At 37.2% G+C, this 21,953-nt stretch overlaps 2 protein-coding genes and 1 long non-coding RNA gene across 3 annotated transcripts; 2 read left to right on the top strand and 1 right to left on the bottom strand.

Moving 5' to 3' along the window:
• Positions 1-4,302: 4,302 nt before the first annotated feature.
• Positions 4,303-8,835, bottom strand: LOC100372128 (oncoprotein-induced transcript 3 protein-like). The gene is made up of 4 exons (XM_002736624.2): positions 8,790-8,835; positions 6,280-6,681; positions 5,450-5,515; positions 4,303-4,584 (listed from the first exon to the last, which is right to left on the bottom strand). The coding sequence occupies exons 1-4, from the start codon at positions 8,833-8,835 to the stop codon at positions 4,361-4,363; spliced, it is 738 nt and encodes a 245-aa protein (XP_002736670.1). The 3' UTR covers positions 4,303-4,360.
• A 6,699-nt stretch (positions 8,836-15,534) lies between these two features.
• On the top strand, positions 15,535-16,007 carry LOC146729091 (uncharacterized). Its single transcript, XR_014928179.1, has 3 exons — positions 15,535-15,662; positions 15,746-15,819; positions 15,959-16,007. It is a non-coding gene; the product is annotated as an uncharacterized LOC146729091 (long non-coding RNA).
• A 995-nt stretch (positions 16,008-17,002) lies between these two features.
• LOC102810249 (von Willebrand factor D and EGF domain-containing protein-like) lies at positions 17,003-21,953 on the top strand. Its single transcript, XM_085495802.1, has 8 exons — positions 17,003-17,011; positions 17,969-18,169; positions 18,686-18,894; positions 19,139-19,619; positions 20,039-20,416; positions 20,509-20,778; positions 21,355-21,551; positions 21,863-21,953. Exons 1-8 carry the CDS (start codon positions 17,003-17,005, stop codon positions 21,951-21,953), a joined length of 1,836 nt encoding a protein of 611 aa, XP_085351928.1.

The raw sequence follows: 21,953 nt of genomic DNA, 5'->3' as shown, positions 1-21,953 counted from the left end.
CTGAAAGCGTTGTGTCCATTCTCCTTCCCAGAGTTCCTTGCGGTTAGGTCACCGAAAGTATCTCTGCCACTAGACTGGCACAATCTGGGCGATTTATTTCTTTTTAAATTTAAAATTAAATAAATGAAAAAAATAGCGAAATGGAGGTGTTAACGCGAAATCCCCTGTAACCGCGAAATCACCGAGACTGGACGTTTTTGCCGCGCCCTCTGTGGTGAGAGCAGGAACTAGTGTGTTTTCATACTTGTTTTTATGTTAATGAGCAGAATGACAGGCAAGAACGTTATCCAATCAGACTAATTTGACCTTTAAACTATATCTAGTTAACCTGTAATGTACCTGGAGACTTCACTTTTCTTCAAGTTTCTCGATCGTCAATCATAACGAATTACTATTTATAACGTTTCGTACAAATTATTCTAATGGAGAGAAATAGCCTTGGTTACAGTGAAGCGCGATCTGCACAGAAAACTCACAATTTTACCTCATTATGCAGCGCGCACGACCCCATTCATGAATAAATAATAGCAACCATTCGCGGCAAATAAGACCAGTCTGTGGTGGTTTCGCGTCCACTCCACCTTTTGCAAAACTATTTTTTCCATTTTTTTTTAACTGAAAAAAATCACCACAGCAAATTATGCGCGTAGTAAAAGTCTTATGGTGTTTCACTACAAAATGGCGGTGTGTGGCAGAGATACTTTCGGCGATCGATGCGTTACTGTGGCACTGCTTTCAAAGACGCCCAACAAAACATCGCCATGCAGGTGTTCGATTTTCGAACCAAATGAAAGCGTACGCGTTGTTTGTTGATTCTAGCAGTTTTCACAGTGAAAAGCTCATATTTTTACTTTCCTTGGCACAAACAGAGTGGCAATTGAACGATTTAGCTGTCAATACCACGTCCGGATACCACGAAGTGCTTTCCTTTCTTCATATTTCTTCGCCTAGCGATTGACAGGGCCGTCAGCTTGATGAACCGAGTAACAACTTAGTAACCTTTATTCCGCGATGAAATTATTTTCTTTTGTAAATTATAACAATTTCACCGTTTTCAGTATATTTACGAAAAATCATTGACAGCTATCGATAAAATATTTTAAATCTTGTTTACTAGGATCAATAAATCAACACGAGAGCACTCTAATGACAAAAATAAGCAAATAATACGCGTAGTAAAAGTCTTGTGGTGTCTCACCACAAAATGGCGGTGTGTGGTGGCAGAGATACTTTCGGTGATCTAACCGCAAGGAACTCTGGGAAGGAGAATGACCCTGTTCATTTCATAGTCCTTTAGCGGGGTTTCTCCTTTATAGCGAAATACAGACGCGCTCGCAATACCTTAGAGTATACACGAAGACAGTACAGCGGCAGTATAAGGTATACTGTCTTTTCATCTTTTCCTTTTCTTGGGGATGCCCGGTGGCCGAGGGGAAGACGTGTAGTGGCGTGAAGCTAGGCGATTAGGTGCCGTACGCGAGCGCCGGTTCGAGTCACGCACGCAGTACGTATTTACTATATTAGACATAGTCTTTACCTTGCCGTTTATTCGGTGTTATTTGCTTACTTTACTTCCTATGTCGACAGCAACTATGAGTTTAAAAACTGGAAGGTAGGACAGATTACGACAGTTTGTTCACCCCAGGTCACGCAATATGCCACTCTTCATCCCAGAGTTCATAGCGTAGGCAGGCGAACACCTCTGCCACACATGATTTTTCACGTTATGATTTGCCACATATTAATACGCAGGTGTTGTTCGGTTATTCAAGACGGCGGCCCATACCCAGTTGGCAAGGAAACTATTAAATCTTTCTCTTCCCATACACTTTCCATTTGCTTTGGTTTCAATTCTACGTCAGAATTGTATCCATTCAGAATACGTTTTAAAGTTCCCGAACTCCGCCATATTTAAATATAGTTCGGGCTTGACCCTACCAGTGACCTTTGATTTGCATAAATGCATAATCAAGCTGTGGCAGAGGTGCTTTGAAGAAGTGCCGTCTTGCGTGGAGAGTGGCAATATGCGCACAAATGATGAACGCGCAAACGCTATCAATGCGGGAATTGGGTAAATGTATATATGAATAAGGTGGGTCTGTAATGTATCTGACTTGAAATTGAGTTTATTCATTGTGATTTCAAAAATTTAGTATTTGTTAATTGTTACATCCTCCATTATATTACGTATTATGCTCCTAATAATTGAATTGTTTTGAAAAGTTTTTATTTGATATTCCTGTGATCGAAAAAGGTTTTGTCGTTATGATGCATACGAAATGACATCCTGTCATTGTTGATTTTGTGGGATTTGGTTTTGGCTAATATAATACTTGGTATTGGTTATGATGGCAAATTGGATATGCTCATATTTATGTAACCGTACACAGCGTATTGTTATTGGGGCGCGCAATCTGCATGGGCGGGTATTACATATGGAATGCCACAGGGCCCCATTTTGGGACCAGTACTGTATTATTTATGTGAACGATCTCCCCGATCACATAAGTTCATCTTACTGCTTAACCTATGCCGATGATACACAACTTTATAAATCTATCATAAATGTCACAGACTGTTTCACCCTCCATAATGATTTAAATAGGCTCCATGATTGGTGTAAGGCTTGGTTTCTGAAGCTAAATCCCCAGAAGTGTAACGTTATCTCGTTCACTAAGAAACGCTCGACTCTCTATCACAATTATAAGATAGATGGTTTGCCTATTGAACGTGTCACTCAAGTTAAAGACCTCGGTGTCATATTGATGGATAACCTTAGTTGGCCCGCTAATGTTGGCACTATTGTGACAAAAGCATACAAAATGCTAGGTCTAATAAAAGGCACGTGAAGCATTTACCAGTATTACATGTCTACGCAGTTTGTATATTTCACTAATTAGAAGTCGTCTTGAATACTGTACTCAATTCTGGTCACCTCATCAAAAATATCTGGTTGGTAGAGTTGAGCGGGTCCAACAAAAGTTTGTCATACACTTATGTTATCTTACTTCTCGCCCATTTGGATCATCACAGTATCATTGGTTATGCCTTCGTTTTAATTTATTGCCACTTGAGAATTGTAGAAATTTACTTGACTCCGTCTTTTTGTATAAATGCCTTAATAATATTTTTGATTCTCCCTACACTATTTCCAACATTCCTTTTCATGCTCGCTTCAGAAATCTCCGCTTCGTATGTCCATATTGCTAGTTCAGTAGACATTTTTAAATGTCATAAGTTGAGCTTTGGGTCTTTCTTTTTATTTTATATTATTTTTAAGAGTGGATGTTTTAATTGATGGTCATGCTTCATCCAGTACTTACACACTACAAAAAGAAGACCAAGGAATAAAATTAGCTCAAAGTCAGATAAAATTGACTTATTGCACCTTTTCTTGGTTTGTGTACAAGCGAGTTCATGGCGATACGTTATAACTCTTAATATCACTACTCAATAGGCGGTATCATGCTATATCATGCACACCATCACAGAGCCCTAATTTCCATGAAACACGTAGTACTTAAATGCTTATCATTGACTAAACGGAACAGCACAATCAGCGGATATATTTTGACTTTGTTCTGTTCAGCCGTCGCCTCTCTATGTTTATCTAAATGTGTAAACAATGCATAACATGAGCAACAAGGCTTTGTATCTAGGTACTACTCATCATTCATTACTCAATGTCACCGATATCGTGATCACATTGAGACACATCACAACACCCCCTGCTGTTACATTACAAGTAGATACGATTATAATTGTACCTTATGGTACTTAGTACAGCTGCGGACTTTGTATACCATGTATCATATGTGGGTGTGATAAGAATAGTGATTACAACTAAAACAGAATCTACGGGACGACTCATTTATGAAAAATGATCAAAAATGTAATGTAATGTAATTTAATTTGAATAGAGTTTTCAACGTGTGGATTCCGAAAAAATCTTATAGCGTTGAGTGTGAGCGAATACTTTCATATTTACCCGCATATTCACACAATCAAATATGTCACATACAAGCCACATAAACTTCGTAACTTCAGGATTGAGTTCAACTATATCCTAAATCCAATATAAACTATGTTTACTACTCATGTTCATGTATACAACCGTTCATCGTAATGGAAAGTAAGACTAAGAATCAAAAATGTTTTGATTCACATTAAAATAAGAATCACTCTACCCCCATATACATACTTCACCACGAGTATGATTATTTCAAACACAGTGTTAGTTTGTGAAAACTTTGTCCGTTAAAATGTCATCAAGCCAGCGACAATAAAATGAATTATTCCCTATTGTGTTCTGTCCTGTTTTATTTTAGCTATAAGGATATATAAGGAAACTGCTAAACATCTAGTGAATGAGGTTGTAAATAAAGAAGTATAAAATCAATGAGCAGTGGTGAGTTTTACATATTCCATCTGATACATTCGCCGAAGTTGATGCTCCTGTCTGTGAACAAGAATAACCATCGGTATTCAGTATATATCCATCCATACACTCACAATAATACGACCCAGCCGTGTTAACACATATTTGATGGCAGGAATGGACATCTCTAGTACATTCGTCTAAATCTGTAATAGACAAAGCAACAACGTGTAGTTATTGTTGATTTTCTTATTAGCCTTCGCCAATGTAGATTTAGATATAAACAGCTATATATATTGGAGTTGTTGTATGTCACATTTGCGGCTACGGTAATAAGATATTGTGTGTGATTGTGCCGTTTTATTGATTCTAGGATAATCATGATCGTGTGAATTTATGCATGAAGAAATCAAACATATGTTTGTATGTATGAGCTCTGATCAAGTATGCGATTTTCCGTTTCCAATGGGGAGGAAAGGAACGCGGTCTTTATGTGCAATGTGTGCGCTGGTTACAAATGGGAGCTGCCTTTTCCGACACTGACAAAATAACGCTGTCGTTATGCGCTTGCGCGAACTTTGTTCATTATGCATTAGATACAACTACATTTTGCTTTTGGGGATGGTGACAACTAGAAGTAATAGTTTCGAAGCCGATGGTGATAATTAGAAGTTGCGTGTCTATTGGTGGCAAAGAGAAGATGGTAAGTTAAGGTAGCAACGTAAATACAAGAGTTATGATAACAACCGCAGTAGCAATATCTGATTCGTGTGTGGTTTGTACACATTTGCAAAAATGTATCATATATATTTCACTTGTTTAATGTAATAACGAATGATTTCCGTGGTAATAAAACATAAAATAGCCTTTGGAAATGCGTTAGTTTAAATACAAGTGTAACTTTGTACGTTTTTTAAATGGGTTATTTATTAAACCATTGAGCCCCAAAACGCCTTTCCATAATCAGTGTTCGTGCCATGCTGGCTGTGCAGTTGAAGCAATACCATTAAATCAATGCAAAGACAAGTGTTCAATCTAAGGCTGCATTATTATTCATTGTAATATAATTACCTTGACAGTCAGGCGTGAAGTTACCATTTGGAGATACGTACCCAGACTGGCATTCCAACTCATCGCCTACAATATAAATTTGGGTAAATAGAAATCCAAATTATACAGTAATTTGTAAAAATATGATTGATTCATGTGTCAAATACGCATTGTAGTTTTTGTTCAGACCACATACCGAAGACAATACTGGCAAGAGTGGGAACTGTTGAAAGCCTGCAAAATATTGCATCGGCGATTTTTCGCGATTGGCATCACAGCGCCACATTTTGTTTGTGACCAGTTGTTACATCTAAGCCATGGACCTCGGATGGGCGCATCCTTTAGAGGCGCCCTACAATCAGATCTATGCATTTTGTCGAGGTGAAATACGCGAATTCTGGGTGCAATCCCACACGGGTTCGTGGGAGAGTATGTTTACATCGAGCTCGCGAAACCGCGCGATTCTGGCAAAATAGAACGACCTGTCTTTATGAGCTTAGAATTTGCATATTCAATACGTAAACGTCGTGAAATCAAATGACCAGTCAGCGCTAGTTTATAACAATGGCTTTTTTTTATCTATTTCTGATGAGATTGAATGAATATTACAGTGTAAGAGTATTATACGGCGTGTTTTTTTTTGTGGTAACAACCAGGTTCTGTAGGCTGGGACATTGATGTCGTTTTTGGTAGTTAATTGTTACGATTTGTCTGAGAATGGCAGGGCGACATCCTCTAGGACGGTGTTCATTCCATCGATGCTACAATAAGACACGGTCAGATAAATATATGAATAGCGCCATTCTGTCATAGACTTCGAACGAATAGTACAATATTGTGGCGCAGCTCACCTGCACAGTAAGCTTCTGAGCAACCTCTTGTTCTGATAAGAAAGTATACATAATATGATGAGCAATTTTTGACCTGCATTTGGTACTTCTGGTAACAAAGAGACCCTAAGTAATTTCCACATGCTGTACGATTGACAACATCGTCTTCCACCGTAGGATGTGTGCCGTTCAAATACAAAGGTATATGAGTACCACAATGGTAAGCAGGTATATCGTTATTAATGGGCATTTCACCCCCAGCACCACTAACAAAACGATACCATCCTGAAAGTAGATTCTCATCACACAGCAGTTCTTCCCATGTTTGATTTGCTCTGTATGCAGTACTTCGCTTGGGTTCGTCTATTGCTGTATATGTAACACAGGGATCGGTGTCCAACGCGCCATACGCATTGACGACTCCTGTAAGTAAATGTAACAACTGAATATATTCATAGTCACTGAAAAAAATGTTCAAGTGCAATGAATATAACAACACGTCAGTAGGCTCATTGGCGATACTCTGCGCTATAAAAAACATTTTAAGTGTGTTGCCATGAGGACACGAACGTGAAGCTAACGTCGGTTCATAATTGGTACCGGAGCCCCAAATATATAAAGTATGCAAAGGGCATTCAGTCTTTAGATCGAAGTTAGAGGGAAGTCGTCACCTGCGTATGCGTCAGATGGCCACAGCGTGTCATTGTTTACAAGCGTCTACTCATGAGCATTTGCGTTTTTAGCGTGTGTTGTTATCGTCGCTTGGGACTCAATTCCCGCGCGTGCGCAGGTGACGACCCTCCCGCTTTAATTACTGGCGCGTCCTTTGCTGAGGTCTGGTTGTTGTTACTCCGTATATGAAATTTGAGATCTACGAATGAATTCTGGCATTTTAAACAATCAAAATTAATATTAAAAGACAAATATTTACAAACATACCGTAATTCCAAACATGGACAAAATTAACGAATGCATGAAGAGGTGTAATTTTATGTTCGATTCGGGAATATTTTTTTTACTCAGTTCATGCATGAAGCTCTTTATTTTATTTCCATGACTTTCCATGTTTTCTTCTTGGGTAAAACAAAAATAATTATACATATCGTGAACACATTCTAAGGAGTCAACATGCAGGAAAGGAAACCCTAAAATTATACCGATGTTCTTGCAAATCCGACAATAATATCGTACTTTTGTTTATATTTTTTGTGACAGTACTTCACGTCCGAAATATTCCACCCAGTCAAATCTAGGTCAAACTGTCAGATTATGTGCATAAAATTATAGCTGGTTGAAAATAAAAAAAAAAATAATAATTTTAGAACGCTATTCAACGTCTATGGAAACGAGAATGTAGTACGCGTAACAAGTGCGATATGGCTAAGACATCGTATTCATAAGTGGCGTCATTAACCAACAACCCGTTTTATATCCGATATTTCGGGAATTCCGCAACATATACAAATTGTTTTTATCGCCAAAATTCATTAGATCTTAAATTTCATGTATTGGGTGACAAACGCCAGAACTCTGTTTCCCTTCAGTATATTCACGCAAGTTGACCTTTTGACCTAGATTTCGATAAGATGACAATTTCGTTATTCCTTAGCATTGTGAAATATGAAACTATTTTTGTTACTTTTGTTTTACCATGACACAGTTACTAAATTTTAGTTTCCGTGTATGTTACGTTTGGGTGTCTATAATAACAGTCACAGTCACAAAAGAGTTAAATAGCCGTTCCCGCTGAAAAGTTACCTAAACTTTGAAGTCAAAATTCTCGGTAATAAGAAAAAGATATAAAAAGAAAACAAATAACAACTTTGGAATCACACAAAAGCTGATTACAATGAGCTATGTCCGAGAATTTAGCTCCTAGATTTGTAGGAGGAGATATATCTGGCGCGAAGGTATTCACAAATCCTTTTTTTCAAATTTTACCACCTAGATAGATTGAAGGTGTGACCGGCCTGCCGAGTTTGAACGACGTCGGCCCGGCCAAAAAATAACACTTATTACGTGAAGACATACAACAAATCATACATTGTTTAATGGAATAGTCGGCATCTACCGTTTCTCATGTATTCTGATTACAGCCACCTCACCCCACCTGCTGCCCGCTAGGCAGGTGATGAATAGTATACTCCGGGCCACATGTGTATGATGAAACATAGTGTAAATAATAAACCTAGTATCAATTATAGATTAAGACTTAGATATACAGTCCGCTCCGAGGCCAACGATCCTCCGAGTAGGATAGGTTTATAAGTAAATTTGAAGGAAGTCTAATAGTTTTGAAGAATTCGCGTGAACCCTGCCAACAGTCTTGCGCAAATTTCCTTCTATAGAAATAGAGACTTGTCCCTTTTCAGATGAAATCAACTATAAAAGACGCAGAACAAAAATAAAAAGGGTACGTCAATAAAAGCAGTACACGTAAAATTGTGTTTATGTAGAGTCATGTCCAAACTCTGCACGTTAACATGAAATAAAATAAATTAAATAGTGTGTATATATAATAGAACGCCTACCGTTGACTGGACAGAGCAGCAAAATCAGCAGGTAGTATAAACCCATTCTTGATTCTGTTCTGTAATGGGGTCACCTATCTTCGTTTATATCTAATCTATATGTAAACAATACACAATGTGCAGAAGGTTATGAAGTAGGTCAACAATGCGTTGGCAACATTGTCGTGTAGCTAGGTACTGCGAAGTACCATTAATTACTCAATGTCACCGATATCGTGATAATACTGAGACTTGTCACAACACCATCCGGCTGTAGAATCATCAGTAGTAGTTGTACATCTTATAATTGGTGTTACGGACTTTGTATATTTGGATGCGACGAGAATAGGGATTTACAACAACAAATTTACGAGTTTTAAGTTTCTCATTAGGTAAATGCGTGACAGCTAAAACGGAGTCTAAAGGAAGACTCATTTATTAAAGATAGTTAACAATTTAACATATTTCAACACATTTTGGTTTGAGTGCAAGCGATTTCATGGTGCTACGATATTACTATTATTATCACGGACCATTAATTTTCATGGAAATATTCGATATACTATATGTATACTAGAATACTCACCGTTGATTTAACTAAACTGCACAATCCCCGGATAGAGTTAACTCATCTTTGATTCTGTCTCGGCGTCGCCTATCTGTGTCTACGTGTAAACAATAAACAATGTACATGTTGCTAGGGCTAGATACCATTAATTACTGAATGTCACCGATATCGTGATCACACTGAGATACATCCGTGCCTGACACACCATCCGGCCGTAGAATCACGATTTCATACGATTATAATTGGTGTGATAAAAATAGTGATTTACAATAGTGTTTTGAGATGTGATCTCTGATTAAGTTTGAATTTTAAGTTCTTGTGATTAGCTTATTCACACTGGGGGTTCACTGGCGTTTGTTTGACTTCTCCAATAACTTTTATACATTCATCCACCGTCTCCAATGTTGTACCATATTCTCTACCGATTTATTATAATATTCCATAACCATTACTGTGTCATAATGTCGCATCAGATATGCCTATTTTTCACAGTCACTTGGGGGCTGAAAATCAATAAATACTAATTTTCAAAAAAAATCATCCGCTATACGTATATAAATAAACAAGTTGTGAAACACGGCACCTAGTAAATCGACACCTTGTCGGTTTCAAATGTCGATTTTTTACCTTAAAATGCGAAACAAAAATTTTAGAGGGGATCAGGTGTTACGTTAATAACTATTGTTCATAATCGCTAACTTGGTTTTATTCAAAACTGCACAAAACCCGCGTTTTCTGATGATATCCGACGATTTCATGAACGAAAATGGCCAGCAGCCAGAATCAAGGGGGATTCGCACAGAGTTCTGGGTAAATCAAGGAAATACTCGCTGTTACGGCACGCCTGATTGGCTGAAAATGAGTATGCGCACTTGATTTACCCAGAACTCAGTACGAATCCCCCTTGATTCTGGCTGCTGGCCATTTTCGTTCATGAAATCGTCGGATATCATCAGAAAACGCGGGATTTGTGCAGTTTTGAATAAAACCAAGTTAGCGATTATGAACAATAGTTATTAACGTAACACCTGATCCCCTCTAAAAAAATTGTTTCGCATTTTAAGGTAAGAAATCGACATTTGAAACCGACAGGGTGTCGATTTACTAGGTGCCGTGTTTCACAACTTGTTTATTTATATACGTATAGCGGATGATTTTCTTTTGAAAATTAGTATTTATTGATTTTCAGCCCCCAAGTGACTGTGCTATTTTTCCATTGTTCTCTGCATCCCGTCAATAATGTATGTACTCGTCCTAATTCTGACAATGTATGCAAATTTATTCCAGTATTATTCACAAACGTCATGTATAAATACCAATAAACACAAGTAGACAATTATTGGTAGGAACTGGGTAAAATCAGTTACAATGGATCTCCGAATGTGTACCTTCTTACTGGTGATTATCATATGCATTACAATGGAAACAGACTCGTGGCGGCGACGTCGACGACGGCGATGCTCCCCCGTCAACTGCGAATGGGGACAATGGAGTAGCTGGTCCGATTGCACATATCCCTGTGGGACAGATGGAACGCAAACGCGCACTAGAAGCAAGGACAAGGATGCTAGCTGTGGCGGGAGCTCGTGTTCCGGATCAAGCACTGAGACACGTTCGTGTAACGTACCTGGGTGCAATGGAAATGGTACGCCACTAACAAATTCATGTGAGTGCAACGCGGGATGGGATGGTCGATGCTGTGGTTCATGTGTATTGATAAACTGCACGCTGTCAGAATGGAGTGACTGGTCACATTGCAGCCCGCCATGTGGGTTAAGGTCTGAAAAGAAAAGAACACGAACGGAGTTGTTCTCGTCGCACTGTGGTGGGAGCGAATGCACGGAACCCCTCGAAGAAACTACACCTTGTGAAGATGAAATTACTTGCTATGGGCGAGGAGAACCTCTGCAAATTGGGTTCGGATGTAGCTGTAACATCGGTTTCTATGGTGACTGCTGTCTCTGTAAGTTACTTATATTGTTGTCATTTATTAGAGAACTGATTAGACCAGGTTGCATCAGTTATATTTTATCAGATGCAAATGTCACGATCAAATGTAATAAATTGTCAGTTGTCCAGGGCTACCGGATAGCTTGATACATACATAGACAGAGAACATCCGCACTTTTTCACATACGTGACATTATGTTGTCGATGCAACTTTGTGTTTGGGCGCTGCTAGTGGCGTTGAGTGGTAAGTACTGCCCAGTATGCCGCTATATAATTTATATCATTCATTTTTAACGTTTTTACGTAATATATTTATGTTACCGGAATCATTGCATCTGTGTAACTGTAATCTTTGTAATGTTTGCTAGGGGATATATTGTCGTGGTTTGTTGCAAGTCATGATATTGCACTAATGTTTATGTATTACTTATTTTACCACATCAGACAGCCATCTCCCATACACAATACCTGTATTATTTGATGAAAAACTATTTCTTTCAGTGTAACAGAGTGATGTTTCTCGCGAATGCTTTAACCGATCAGTGGGATAGTTGGATGTAGCATGTATAGCTACAGCTTCTTCTGAGAAAAAAAATGTTGATCTGTTACGTGGTTTGTCAAAATGGCCAATATTTTGGGTTTGTTATGTTTGTTTTGTTTGTTTGTTTGAGTCTTTTTACGACCAACTTAATATGTTGTATTTAACATGGTTATGTGATGCTATTGTATAGTGTTTGCCTGCATGTTAAAACTTTACATAGCTTATGAATGGCACTGTCCAATAGATCCCTTGAGCTTAAAGGCATACCTTCCATATAGACAACATCAGGGCATACAATAACCCGTTGGCAGCCTTAATCTTTTCTTTTTCATGCACAGGCTTCGAAATTATGGCGATTATTCTACTTCCATTGCCACAGCGGCCCCGAATATTGAACGTTTCGTTTTGCCTTTGTTAGTTATGATTAGAGCGTTCTTGAGACAGAAGTCGAGCCTAGTCGCAGAGTTGTAAATGAATCATAATCCATCGCGCTCTCCAGACTAGTAATTTGTTGCTCCCGTTTAAACGATTCCAGAAATATACATTACACAAGACAACTTTAAAATGTGAGGAGGAAGTGGAACCTAAACTGCTAACGTACGTACCTGTTATGCGTTGATGGATAGTAACATCCAGTCAACAAAGAAAAATCGGTTGTTTGGCAAACAGATCCTGATAAGTCGGAGAATTGGAGCTAGTTTGCAGCAGTGCACAATCAAGTGTCTAATCAGCAAATCAAAAATAATTTTACATTGGTTTAATTATTCAAGGTCATTTATTTTATATTGCGAGGTTCTCTAAATTCTATTCTCTTGAATAAGATTTTTCATGAATTGTACGCAACTTACTGTCCACACGTGCATGCAATGGGTTGCAATAAAGTGGGAATATAACGTCGCATGAATGTGGCGTGTTGCCGGCATACATTTCACATTGTTTTATTGGGTGTGTATTCAAGGAGAACAAATATTATAGATGTAACATTCATATGTTGGAGTTAGTCAACTTCTTATGAACATCGTTCTAGAAACGATGTGCATTTACCAGCGTCCATTGCTGTCTTCCATCAATAAAAAATACTATTTCTTTGAACATTTACAATATTAGAAACGAGGAAAGACTTCACAATTGCGTATCTAATCCTCTTGTCTTGAGGGTCCAACAACTTAATGTGATGTGTGATTATTTGTTGTCATTGCAGTAACCGAAGCAGAGGAAGACCCGTGCTTCAACTACGTTCCTATAGACGAGCCAGCAAGGAGTATTAACTACCACGTGGACTCAAGTGACCCGGGACTAATATGCGATGATAACTTCCCTTGGCAATGGTATCGGTTTGTGAGTGGAGCTGGTGGTGAAATGACCAATATAGACGACTTGCCGAATTACAGCTGCGGTACAGAAATCCCACTTTATATGGACGGAACACACCCGGTTGGGAACCAAACAGAATGGCGTATTGCATGTGGGAATTTTTTAGGCACTAGGTGCTTCACTAAATACCCCATGCAAGTAAAGAATTGCGGCGATTACTTTGTTTATAAGTTGGGAAGTGTTGAGTGCACAAGAGCATACTGTGCAGGTAAGTAATGACGGTTTAAAGCCAAGTCAATCTTTGTACATTATAGGGGACTGACGCTACTAATACAAAATAAATGACAGCTATATATTCACCTTAGATTTAATTCCTAGAGAAAAAATATCAATTTTATAGCACCTGGGATATTTGATTATGAAAAGTTCACACATTATGCATCGTTGAAATTGGCCATGTATAATTTTGTGAGAAGGTTGCGACGATTGTGTTCACGTGCGTGTGCATGATGGGTATCTACCTACTCTTTGCGACATGAACAGCAAGATAGTTTACGTGCACTGAAGATCGGGACAGTACATGGGACACAGCTTTACGCCCCCTCCGAAAGGACGCTTTTCTCCCAATATGAATACCGCAAGCCTGGGTCTAAAACCCAATCTCCTTGATGGTGGATGGAAACGCTACAGATCATCAGGTCCTGAAGTAATGGCGTATGTTTAATTTCAGGCACTGAGCTACAATGTAAAGAAGGACAGACTTCACCAAATGGGTTTACCCCAGGCTGTTCCGGTGAGTACAAAGTCTACTACTTCTACTTTGCTGTGATGGAAGTCGAATATAAACCTAGTTTTTAAAAAGTGTTACAACGTACGTATCAGTGCATCATAAGGCACAGCAAATATGTTGATTGAATCACGCAGTTGAGTGACTTTTTATTAAAGCTCTATCTATATACATAAATATCCACAATTCAATTTAGTTTCCCCAGTATAAAACATAATTAAAGTATTATATTAGAGAGATACTGCTTTAGTCGTCAAATTCATTGTGCAATTCATTGAAGCAGACAGTTTATAAGTAGGTAAGACCACGGGACATCGGTGATTTGTTTCTCGGCTATGCCCTCAGATCACCCCCACTGTCCAGTATAAACCTTTGCCACTCCCTCGTAATATTATTTGAATAAGTCATTGTATAACCACGCTATATTTACAGATACTTACCCAATGCTCGTATCCGAACCAGTCGTGTCAATAAGTATGGAAGAACAGAACTATCCTGAACTCGGAGACGTAAATTTGATGACACCAATATTTCATTGTGAGTTCACTCCTACAACATATGAAAACGTCACGTCACTGTTCACTATCAACTGGTATGCAGACAATGAACTGGTACAAGTAGAAAACCTAGTAATTGAGAAAGGCGAAACAAGAAATGTCAAATTAACGTTAGATGATTTCGACCATCCATCACCATCGGTTGATGGGTTATATTCCATTGGACAAACAGTGAGTAAAGCATATTACTTAATATAAACTCAGCCTCAAGTGTACATATCATAATTAATAAACTATCGACGAACATACGAGGAATACAACTATTTTATTTATTTATTTATTTATTTATTTATTTATTTATTTATTTATTTATTTATTTATTTATTTATTTATTTATTTATTTATTTATTTATTTATTTATCTCATTAGTTCCTTCAATATTTTTTTTATTTATTTATTGATTTATACATTCAATATTTCACCTATTTATCTGTTGTTGTTTTTTATTTCATTTATTTATAAGATAAAATGCGGTGTTGTTTCAAAATTTGTTGACGAAGACACCATCAGTCCCGAAAAATGGGATTCCTACTTTGCCGGGATAAAGGTAACATAAAATACTATTACTTGGTAATTTTAAGCAAACGCGTGTGTTACTGCAACTCGATGTTAAACAATGTATATACATAATGAAATAACTATTGTCGCGGAAGGTGTTTTTTTCATCTAAAAATATGGACTAAAATCAGGTATCAACTTTGCATTTCAAGAGTGTTAATCGATATTAATATTGAGCTAATTAATATTAATTAGTTAGCTAGCAAATTTGTTATTGCATCTCAATGTTTTGATTAAATATGAAATTAAAGTAATTTAAAGTCGATTAAAATTCATGTGTTTACAGATATTTGACACCGTGGTTTACCTAGAGGAGAACAGCGAACCGTATTCAATTAACTTTAGCAGCAGCATTCCTATAGTCTGCGATCGTGACGCCGATTACTGTTATACAAGAGTCGGAGTTCACACAAGTATAGAGAACAAACTTATATACAATATTCAAGACTGCTATGTTGAACTTACAAATGATTACATTGTGGGAACAATTGAGACTATAGACATTGTATGCCATCCTAATGAACCAGCATATGAAGCGGGAGTGTACATATTAGCGTTCGACACATTCGATAGCTCTAACCCGTCATATTACGTAGGATACGCCCCCGGAGAAGTCACGGTAAGCTACCATACGAACTGAAATCCTCTACAAAACAATAAACCGTAAAATTAATAAAAAAAATGTATTCAATATATTTGTAGGTACATGTGAATAAACAACATGCTGGTCAATGTAGAGCCACTGGTGACCCTCATTACACTACATTTGACGGCACGTAAGTATTAAGGTTATTACTGTCGAGATATGTCATTGTCATCTTAAAGGTATCCTAGAAAATCATGCAGCGCGATGACAACGTTATTTGAAGTAGATTTGAAATGTCGTGAAATTTAACCGTGTATCTTTGTGCACAGATATTATGATTGGTATGGAGTTGATGATTACGTAATGGTCAAAGAAAAAGAGGGATTTGAAATGTTTAATTTTACGGTATGTGAAGTCAGTATAAACTAGAAACGTCAAACAAGTTTGAAACGGTCTTTATGACATTATTATATGAACGACTGGTGGTCAATGGTGTATATAATTCTTGTAGGTATCATTCGTTGATCAATATGCTTACTAACGTTCATAATTGGAGGTAATTATGTTTTCAGACGCGACATGTCTCATCTACATATATGTCTAAAACATAATAATCACGTTGTTATGGTTCTCTCCTTAAAGTATGTAATTAGGTTATCTGATCTACCAATTAACATGTCATTAAAATTGTTTCCTATTTATTTTATTTATTTGTTTGTTTACATGTGTAATATTAATGTCTAAGCTGGTACGAGTTCAGTCCATAGAACTCAGAAACCCTTCGGTCGATTGCAGTTTGATGGTGTACGAAACTGTTTACGTGTACATTGTCACTCCCTTCAATAATATGATATATTTGCGTGAGGTTTAATAACTAATTATCTAGACCTGGGTCATGAATCTGCAAGTTGGGGTATTTTTAAAGAAATATTGAAAGGATAGGTTAGGTTAGTAATCCTGAATATCAACTTATTAGTCATTAAAAATGTACTTGAAACACGTCACCGGATAACGTTAGGCTACATCATTACCCACTTCTTAGTGCTTTTTGGTGGTGTGCGATTTTCAGCACCCTCGTTCAACCTGAGAGCAATTCGCTACTTAATTATTTTTATAAACTTCCAGGATGTTGATAATCTTTTCATTTTGACTTTTCAAAGCAATGTTTTGTCAGATTTAGATCCTTCGCAACAAGATGGATACGTAGTTGAAGACAACGTGGCTTGTTTGCTTAGCCTAATTTGAAAAAAACAATATTTCAACCGTAACTTAAGAAAATTAAATTAATACTAATGTACAGAAATACATATACAAAGTATTATGAAAAGTCAAATGCATTTATTGTGTGAAATATGAAATATTGTTTTGCAGGAATGCAACTGGTGAGGGACATGGAAATAGTTCGATATTGAACTAGTCTGGTCAATGTTAGCTTAGCTTAGCCTGCATGACTAAGAAATATAATGATAAAATCAAATATGTCAATTAATGTAAAGTAAAATGACAAACTGTTGATGAAAATTGTATCAATTATTAGATCAATTAATAAATAACTGAAAAAAATTAACTGGATAAATAAATAAATAGACTAATAACTAAATTGATGAATGAATGAATGAATGAATGAATGAACGGTTACTATTCTAAACTATCTAAGGTTTTTGAATTTAACCAAGCAGAGCCTGAACCAAGCTCCAATACTGATGCTATGTGCAATTATATTATTCACTGATTTCACTTCACTTAGACCTTATCACAGCCATTGTGAGATTCAGTCTCTCCGCCATATGGAATGGTTCCAATCAGGGGCCAACAACAAGTCCAGATATTTACACATATTAACTACATTAACGATGCATTTGTCGGCTTCTAATTTAAGTTATTACTCTGGCTCATACAAATGATGACACATTGTGCCCCACGTTATGCAGAAGGGTTACATTGTATTGTTTTTATTTTTTTTAAATAATTTTGTTCTGTTTGCTGCATTTGTCGTTCGGAAAACGCGTCTGCCAACATTTGTACATTAATAAAATGAAATGCCGTCTTAACCAATCATTGAAGAGAATTTAAAATAAGTCACTGCCTTGCACTCACACCAAAGTCTTGGATGAAGTGGTTACGACTTTTCGGTTCGATATTTGAAAAATCTTTAAACATGGCATATAACAATAACAGCACGCCGTGACACTTGTGAAAATACAGCCACAGGATAAATCAAAGAATGCACCGCGACACGTTAAATTAACTTCCGTTTCTGTCGTATTACTTTTGAGAATGACAGAAAACGTAATAGTATTTAATATTTCTAAATAAATTGTAACTCTAATTGCGTTTAGGTTGAAGTGCGTCTGAAAAAGTGTAACCATGGTAACAGTAACAACCCTTCCTGTAATTGTGCAGTAGCTGTACGTGAAGGGAATGACGTCGCTATTGTTGATAGTTGCGATGGACCAATGAAATATTATGTTCACAGGGATCATGTATATTGTAACCCAGCATTTACAGTTTCCATTTCACCAAATGGTAAAGAAGTATGGGTAAGATCTTGCACAGTATTGACTTACGGACAAATGTAGGTATTCGTATCTTGCATTGATGTAACACTGCTAGCGAGGCGCCATGTATTTTATTGTCACAGGGATTGATTTAACGAGTCTGTGAAATTATAAATCGTATATTATTAACTTTATTAACATTGCGTTTTCAAAGAACTATTAACTTTCTATAGTATTGCTTGTTACCATTCTTCTAAACAAATTATAGACCTCAAGAAAACTTTCGAAGTTCAAAGTTAATAGACTAGTGGCACCACATGTAGAACACTTCTGTAACATATACATATTTTAGCGCTTAATCCCACTTTGAAAATTTCAATATCTGGTCCAAATAAAAATATGTTTTATAAATGCGAAGAAATGTTGTAAACACAATGTACTAATATGTCCTTGACTATAGCAATGTTGTGGGTTTGTCCGAATCACATTACATCAATATTCTAGATTTTGTATTTGCATTACAGCATTTTAAACTAATTTTGTTATCTTCAAATACAGGTACACACTGGATCCGGCCAGCTTGTACGATACGTAGATGGTAGCTATCCCGATGTATATATAGATTTCAATGGAGCGCTATTTGAACGTGTAGAAGGATTATGTGGTTCTTTTGATGAGAATAAAAATAATGATTTAGATTACATCGACCCGGCAACAGGGGATGTAATATCTAACAACAATGCAGACGATTTTGCAAAGTCATACGAGTAAATTGTTGTTCTATCTTGTCAAAAACTTTTCATTCATTATGTGAAAGAGCAATTTACAAACAAATGGCATAGAAGTATTTCATATAAAAATAGAAGCAAATATCCAGTTAACGAGTTAACGTATGTGTGAATAAGTAATTTCTTGCAATTCGATTTTCTATTACAGCTGTTCCGGTAAATGAGATTATCGCTTCACGATGCATCTATCGGACTCTTCATCTTAGTTTTCTTTCGTCTACAGGCTCGATAAAGGCACAAGCCTTTTCTATAAAGAAAATATGCCCATTGCCAATCCCAATCTTCCATCTTCATATCCCACATGTCAGTGTTTAGCGGAGGATCCTGAGAGCCCGGAAAGTGGGAGTATAATAGTCTGTGGAAGTTATAGTGATGGAATAAAAGGTTATGATGATGGCACTGAACATTTCTCATGTGAGGACATGCATCAAGAAGTGTTCAGTTCCGGCATGCCTAAAACATATAATGACGACTACGTAGTATATGAATCCATATTTTCACATCATAGTTCGGATTTATCCATCAATGACTTCAATGCAGATAGCCTTACCTGGCCTACGCCTAGTGGTATCACAGAAGACGAAGCAATGAGGGCGTGTTATGATGCAGTTCACCAGTCTAACATAATTGAATATTGCGAACAAGTTGAAAGTATAGCGGACGATATTGATAATGCATTAGCGGACTGCAAGTTTGACGTTCAGGTGAATAAATCCTCTTTCTGATAATCAATGGAATACGAATATTACACATAGGGATCAGTTAGTGCACTCCATTACGCATCACATTAAATCATCATAATTGTCTCGTAATGTCATGTCACGCGAGATCTTTTTAATAATTTAACAATTCTAATTTAGAAACTCTGGAATAGATTTGTCATAATACATCTCAAAGGAACAGCATAGTGACGTCATGTTGTCCATATTTTATCTGTTTGATTACGAAAGTTCAATTTTTAACAGAATATCGTCAACCTGACAACCGTAGTTATTGGTAGTATTGCAGACTACAATGTTAATGATTATCAATTCAGTGGTACTGGTTGAATAATTTTGCTATAGATTTTAAGTAAACTTACAAATGATATTGAATTTAAACATGAATACAATTTGTTCAACAGGCGATGGATGATCTATCTGCCACTTCCAATGCGCGATCTGTGGTGGAAAGCAGTTGCTTGTCGGTGGTGTACAAAAACACGAGTTTGTGGGTAGCAAATGACGAAGGTGAATTAGCCCCTCCAGAGTCTGTTGTTGGAGCAACATGCCCGGGTCACTGCAGTGGACACGGCAACTGTAGCATGGAGGGTGTATGCATCTGTGAGGAAGGATTCACGTCTGTTGACTGCAGTATAGATATTGGTAAACCACCCAGAGTGTATGAAGTATATGGCGGCAATATTTGTGATATACGGAGCAGACCGTGCGCTAGGATTTCTGTTGCAGCTTCGGGGATATTTGACTCGGGTTACTTGACTTGCCATATTTATGAGCTTGACGTATGTATGAATAAGTAATTCCGCAAATTCCTATTGTTCTTAATTGCTGACATATAATTGAACTTCTAATTATATATTTAAATTTTCGTTAGTATATTTCAGGCATCGGGATTTGGACGGATACGGGTGTTGTAGCGACCACGCTTGCTGACTTCATGAGTGCATACCAGATGAACTGTTATTTGCCGCTGACATACGCAAGAATAAGCCTAGACTCACGTACCGACCCTTCAGCATCTCCTATTCACGCGTTTAATATTTCCGTCAGCAATGATGGTGTAACTGAAAGCAGCATGCTCCCTATCGTTGTGTACGACTCTGTATGTGTCAATTGTTCAGAAGACGGCACGTGCGTTCAACGTGTGAGTATGAATTTAAATTGATCTACTGAGCTCATCTCAATTCCGCGAAACTGAATCGTGTTCGAATATTTAATGTGTTTCTTTATGTGTACAGTCCGATGCTTGTCAGATAGATGGTAGATGTTATAGCCCTGGAGAGACCAGTTACTTTAGTGAATGTCATCTTTGTGTCCCAGAAAATTCCACTTCATTTTGGACTCACCAACCAGGTCGGTATTTCATGATACCTAGCTACTCTTTCATGATATCTAGCTTAAAAAAAACATTGCGTTTGGTTAATAACTGAACTTATTTCAAGACAAATAAATAGCATATAATTATTATGATTCTTTAAAATAAACACAACCGATATGACTTTGCTGACACCTATGTCTTATAATTATATTTTTGAGTAAAATAGTAAATATGTTTGCAAATTACAGGCGGTGTCAATAACTACTAGTTGGTGATTTGATACATGCATGCGATATTTCAGTTGATGTACGGAGTGATTTCTCTCTTCTGTTAAAAGCTTTCGTATTTGTAATTTTTACAATTATTTATGAAATTTGCATATGTGTAGATCTATGCACACAGGCCATTGCATCAACTATGAAGACAACGCCATCATTGTCAACACCGGTCACAACTCCTGGAATAGTTGGAAATTTAACAACTCCTAGAATGGTGGGGATAGAACCAAGTGACACTGGTAACTCCTGGGTTTGGATTGTGATCGTTATTTGTGTTTGTATTGCAATTACCGTGGTTGTGACGGTAGTTGTATGGAAAAAGTAAGATAATACTTTTTTGCTCTCTTCCAAAAAAGGTTTCGTAAAAGATCATATAACGCACAATATCCCAGGGATGTGCTATTATTGACCAACGCTCGACTTTGTGGGGGTGCATAAAATAATCTTAATTGAACTCCTCGTTTGATGCTAATTGCTGAAGTTATGTTAATATTGTTGTACGCATGCATTTAATGCGTGCACTTTTTTTATATCATTATCTATGATGGGGTTGAGTTCTTAGCCGAAGATCGAATGTATATATCGCCGTTTATCAATGGATACATCACGTTTATTTAATTTCTATTGTTTAGGGTAACCAAGAAAAACAAAGTAGCTCCAGCAATCAAACTGGGTGACGTCAACTCTACAACCACGGTGGAACCAACTGAAAATTACAAATAG

Source organism: Saccoglossus kowalevskii, chromosome 22, assembly GCF_978046115.1.
Source record: "Saccoglossus kowalevskii chromosome 22, keSacKowa6.1, whole genome shotgun sequence".
NCBI classification, from domain to species: domain Eukaryota; kingdom Metazoa; phylum Hemichordata; class Enteropneusta; family Harrimaniidae; genus Saccoglossus; species Saccoglossus kowalevskii.
The sequence above is the reverse complement of the archived record's forward strand: the minus strand, read 5'-3'. Positions and strand labels throughout refer to the sequence as shown.

What these genes read in the sequence shown, in the direction of transcription:
- LOC100372128 (XM_002736624.2), bottom strand. Translation starts at nt 8,835, where the DNA reads ATGGGTTTATACTACCTGCTGATTTTGCTGCTCTGTCCAGTCAACG. An exon ending in CTCAGAAGCTTACTGTGCAG is followed by an intron (nt 5,516 to 6,279) that starts GTGAGCTGCGCC and finishes TTTATATTGTAG; the next exon opens with GCGATGAGTTGGAATGCCAG. An exon ending in CTTCACGCCTGACTGTCAAG is followed by an intron (nt 4,585 to 5,449) that starts GTAATTATATTA and finishes TGTCTATTACAG; the next exon opens with ATTTAGACGAATGTACTAGA.
- LOC102810249 (XM_085495802.1), top strand. An exon ending in CAAATGGTAAAGAAGTATGG is followed by an intron (nt 18,170 to 18,685) that starts GTAAGATCTTGC and finishes CTTCAAATACAG; the next exon opens with GTACACACTGGATCCGGCCA. An exon ending in ACGGCACGTGCGTTCAACGT is followed by an intron (nt 20,779 to 21,354) that starts GTGAGTATGAAT and finishes CTATGCACACAG; the next exon opens with GCCATTGCATCAACTATGAA.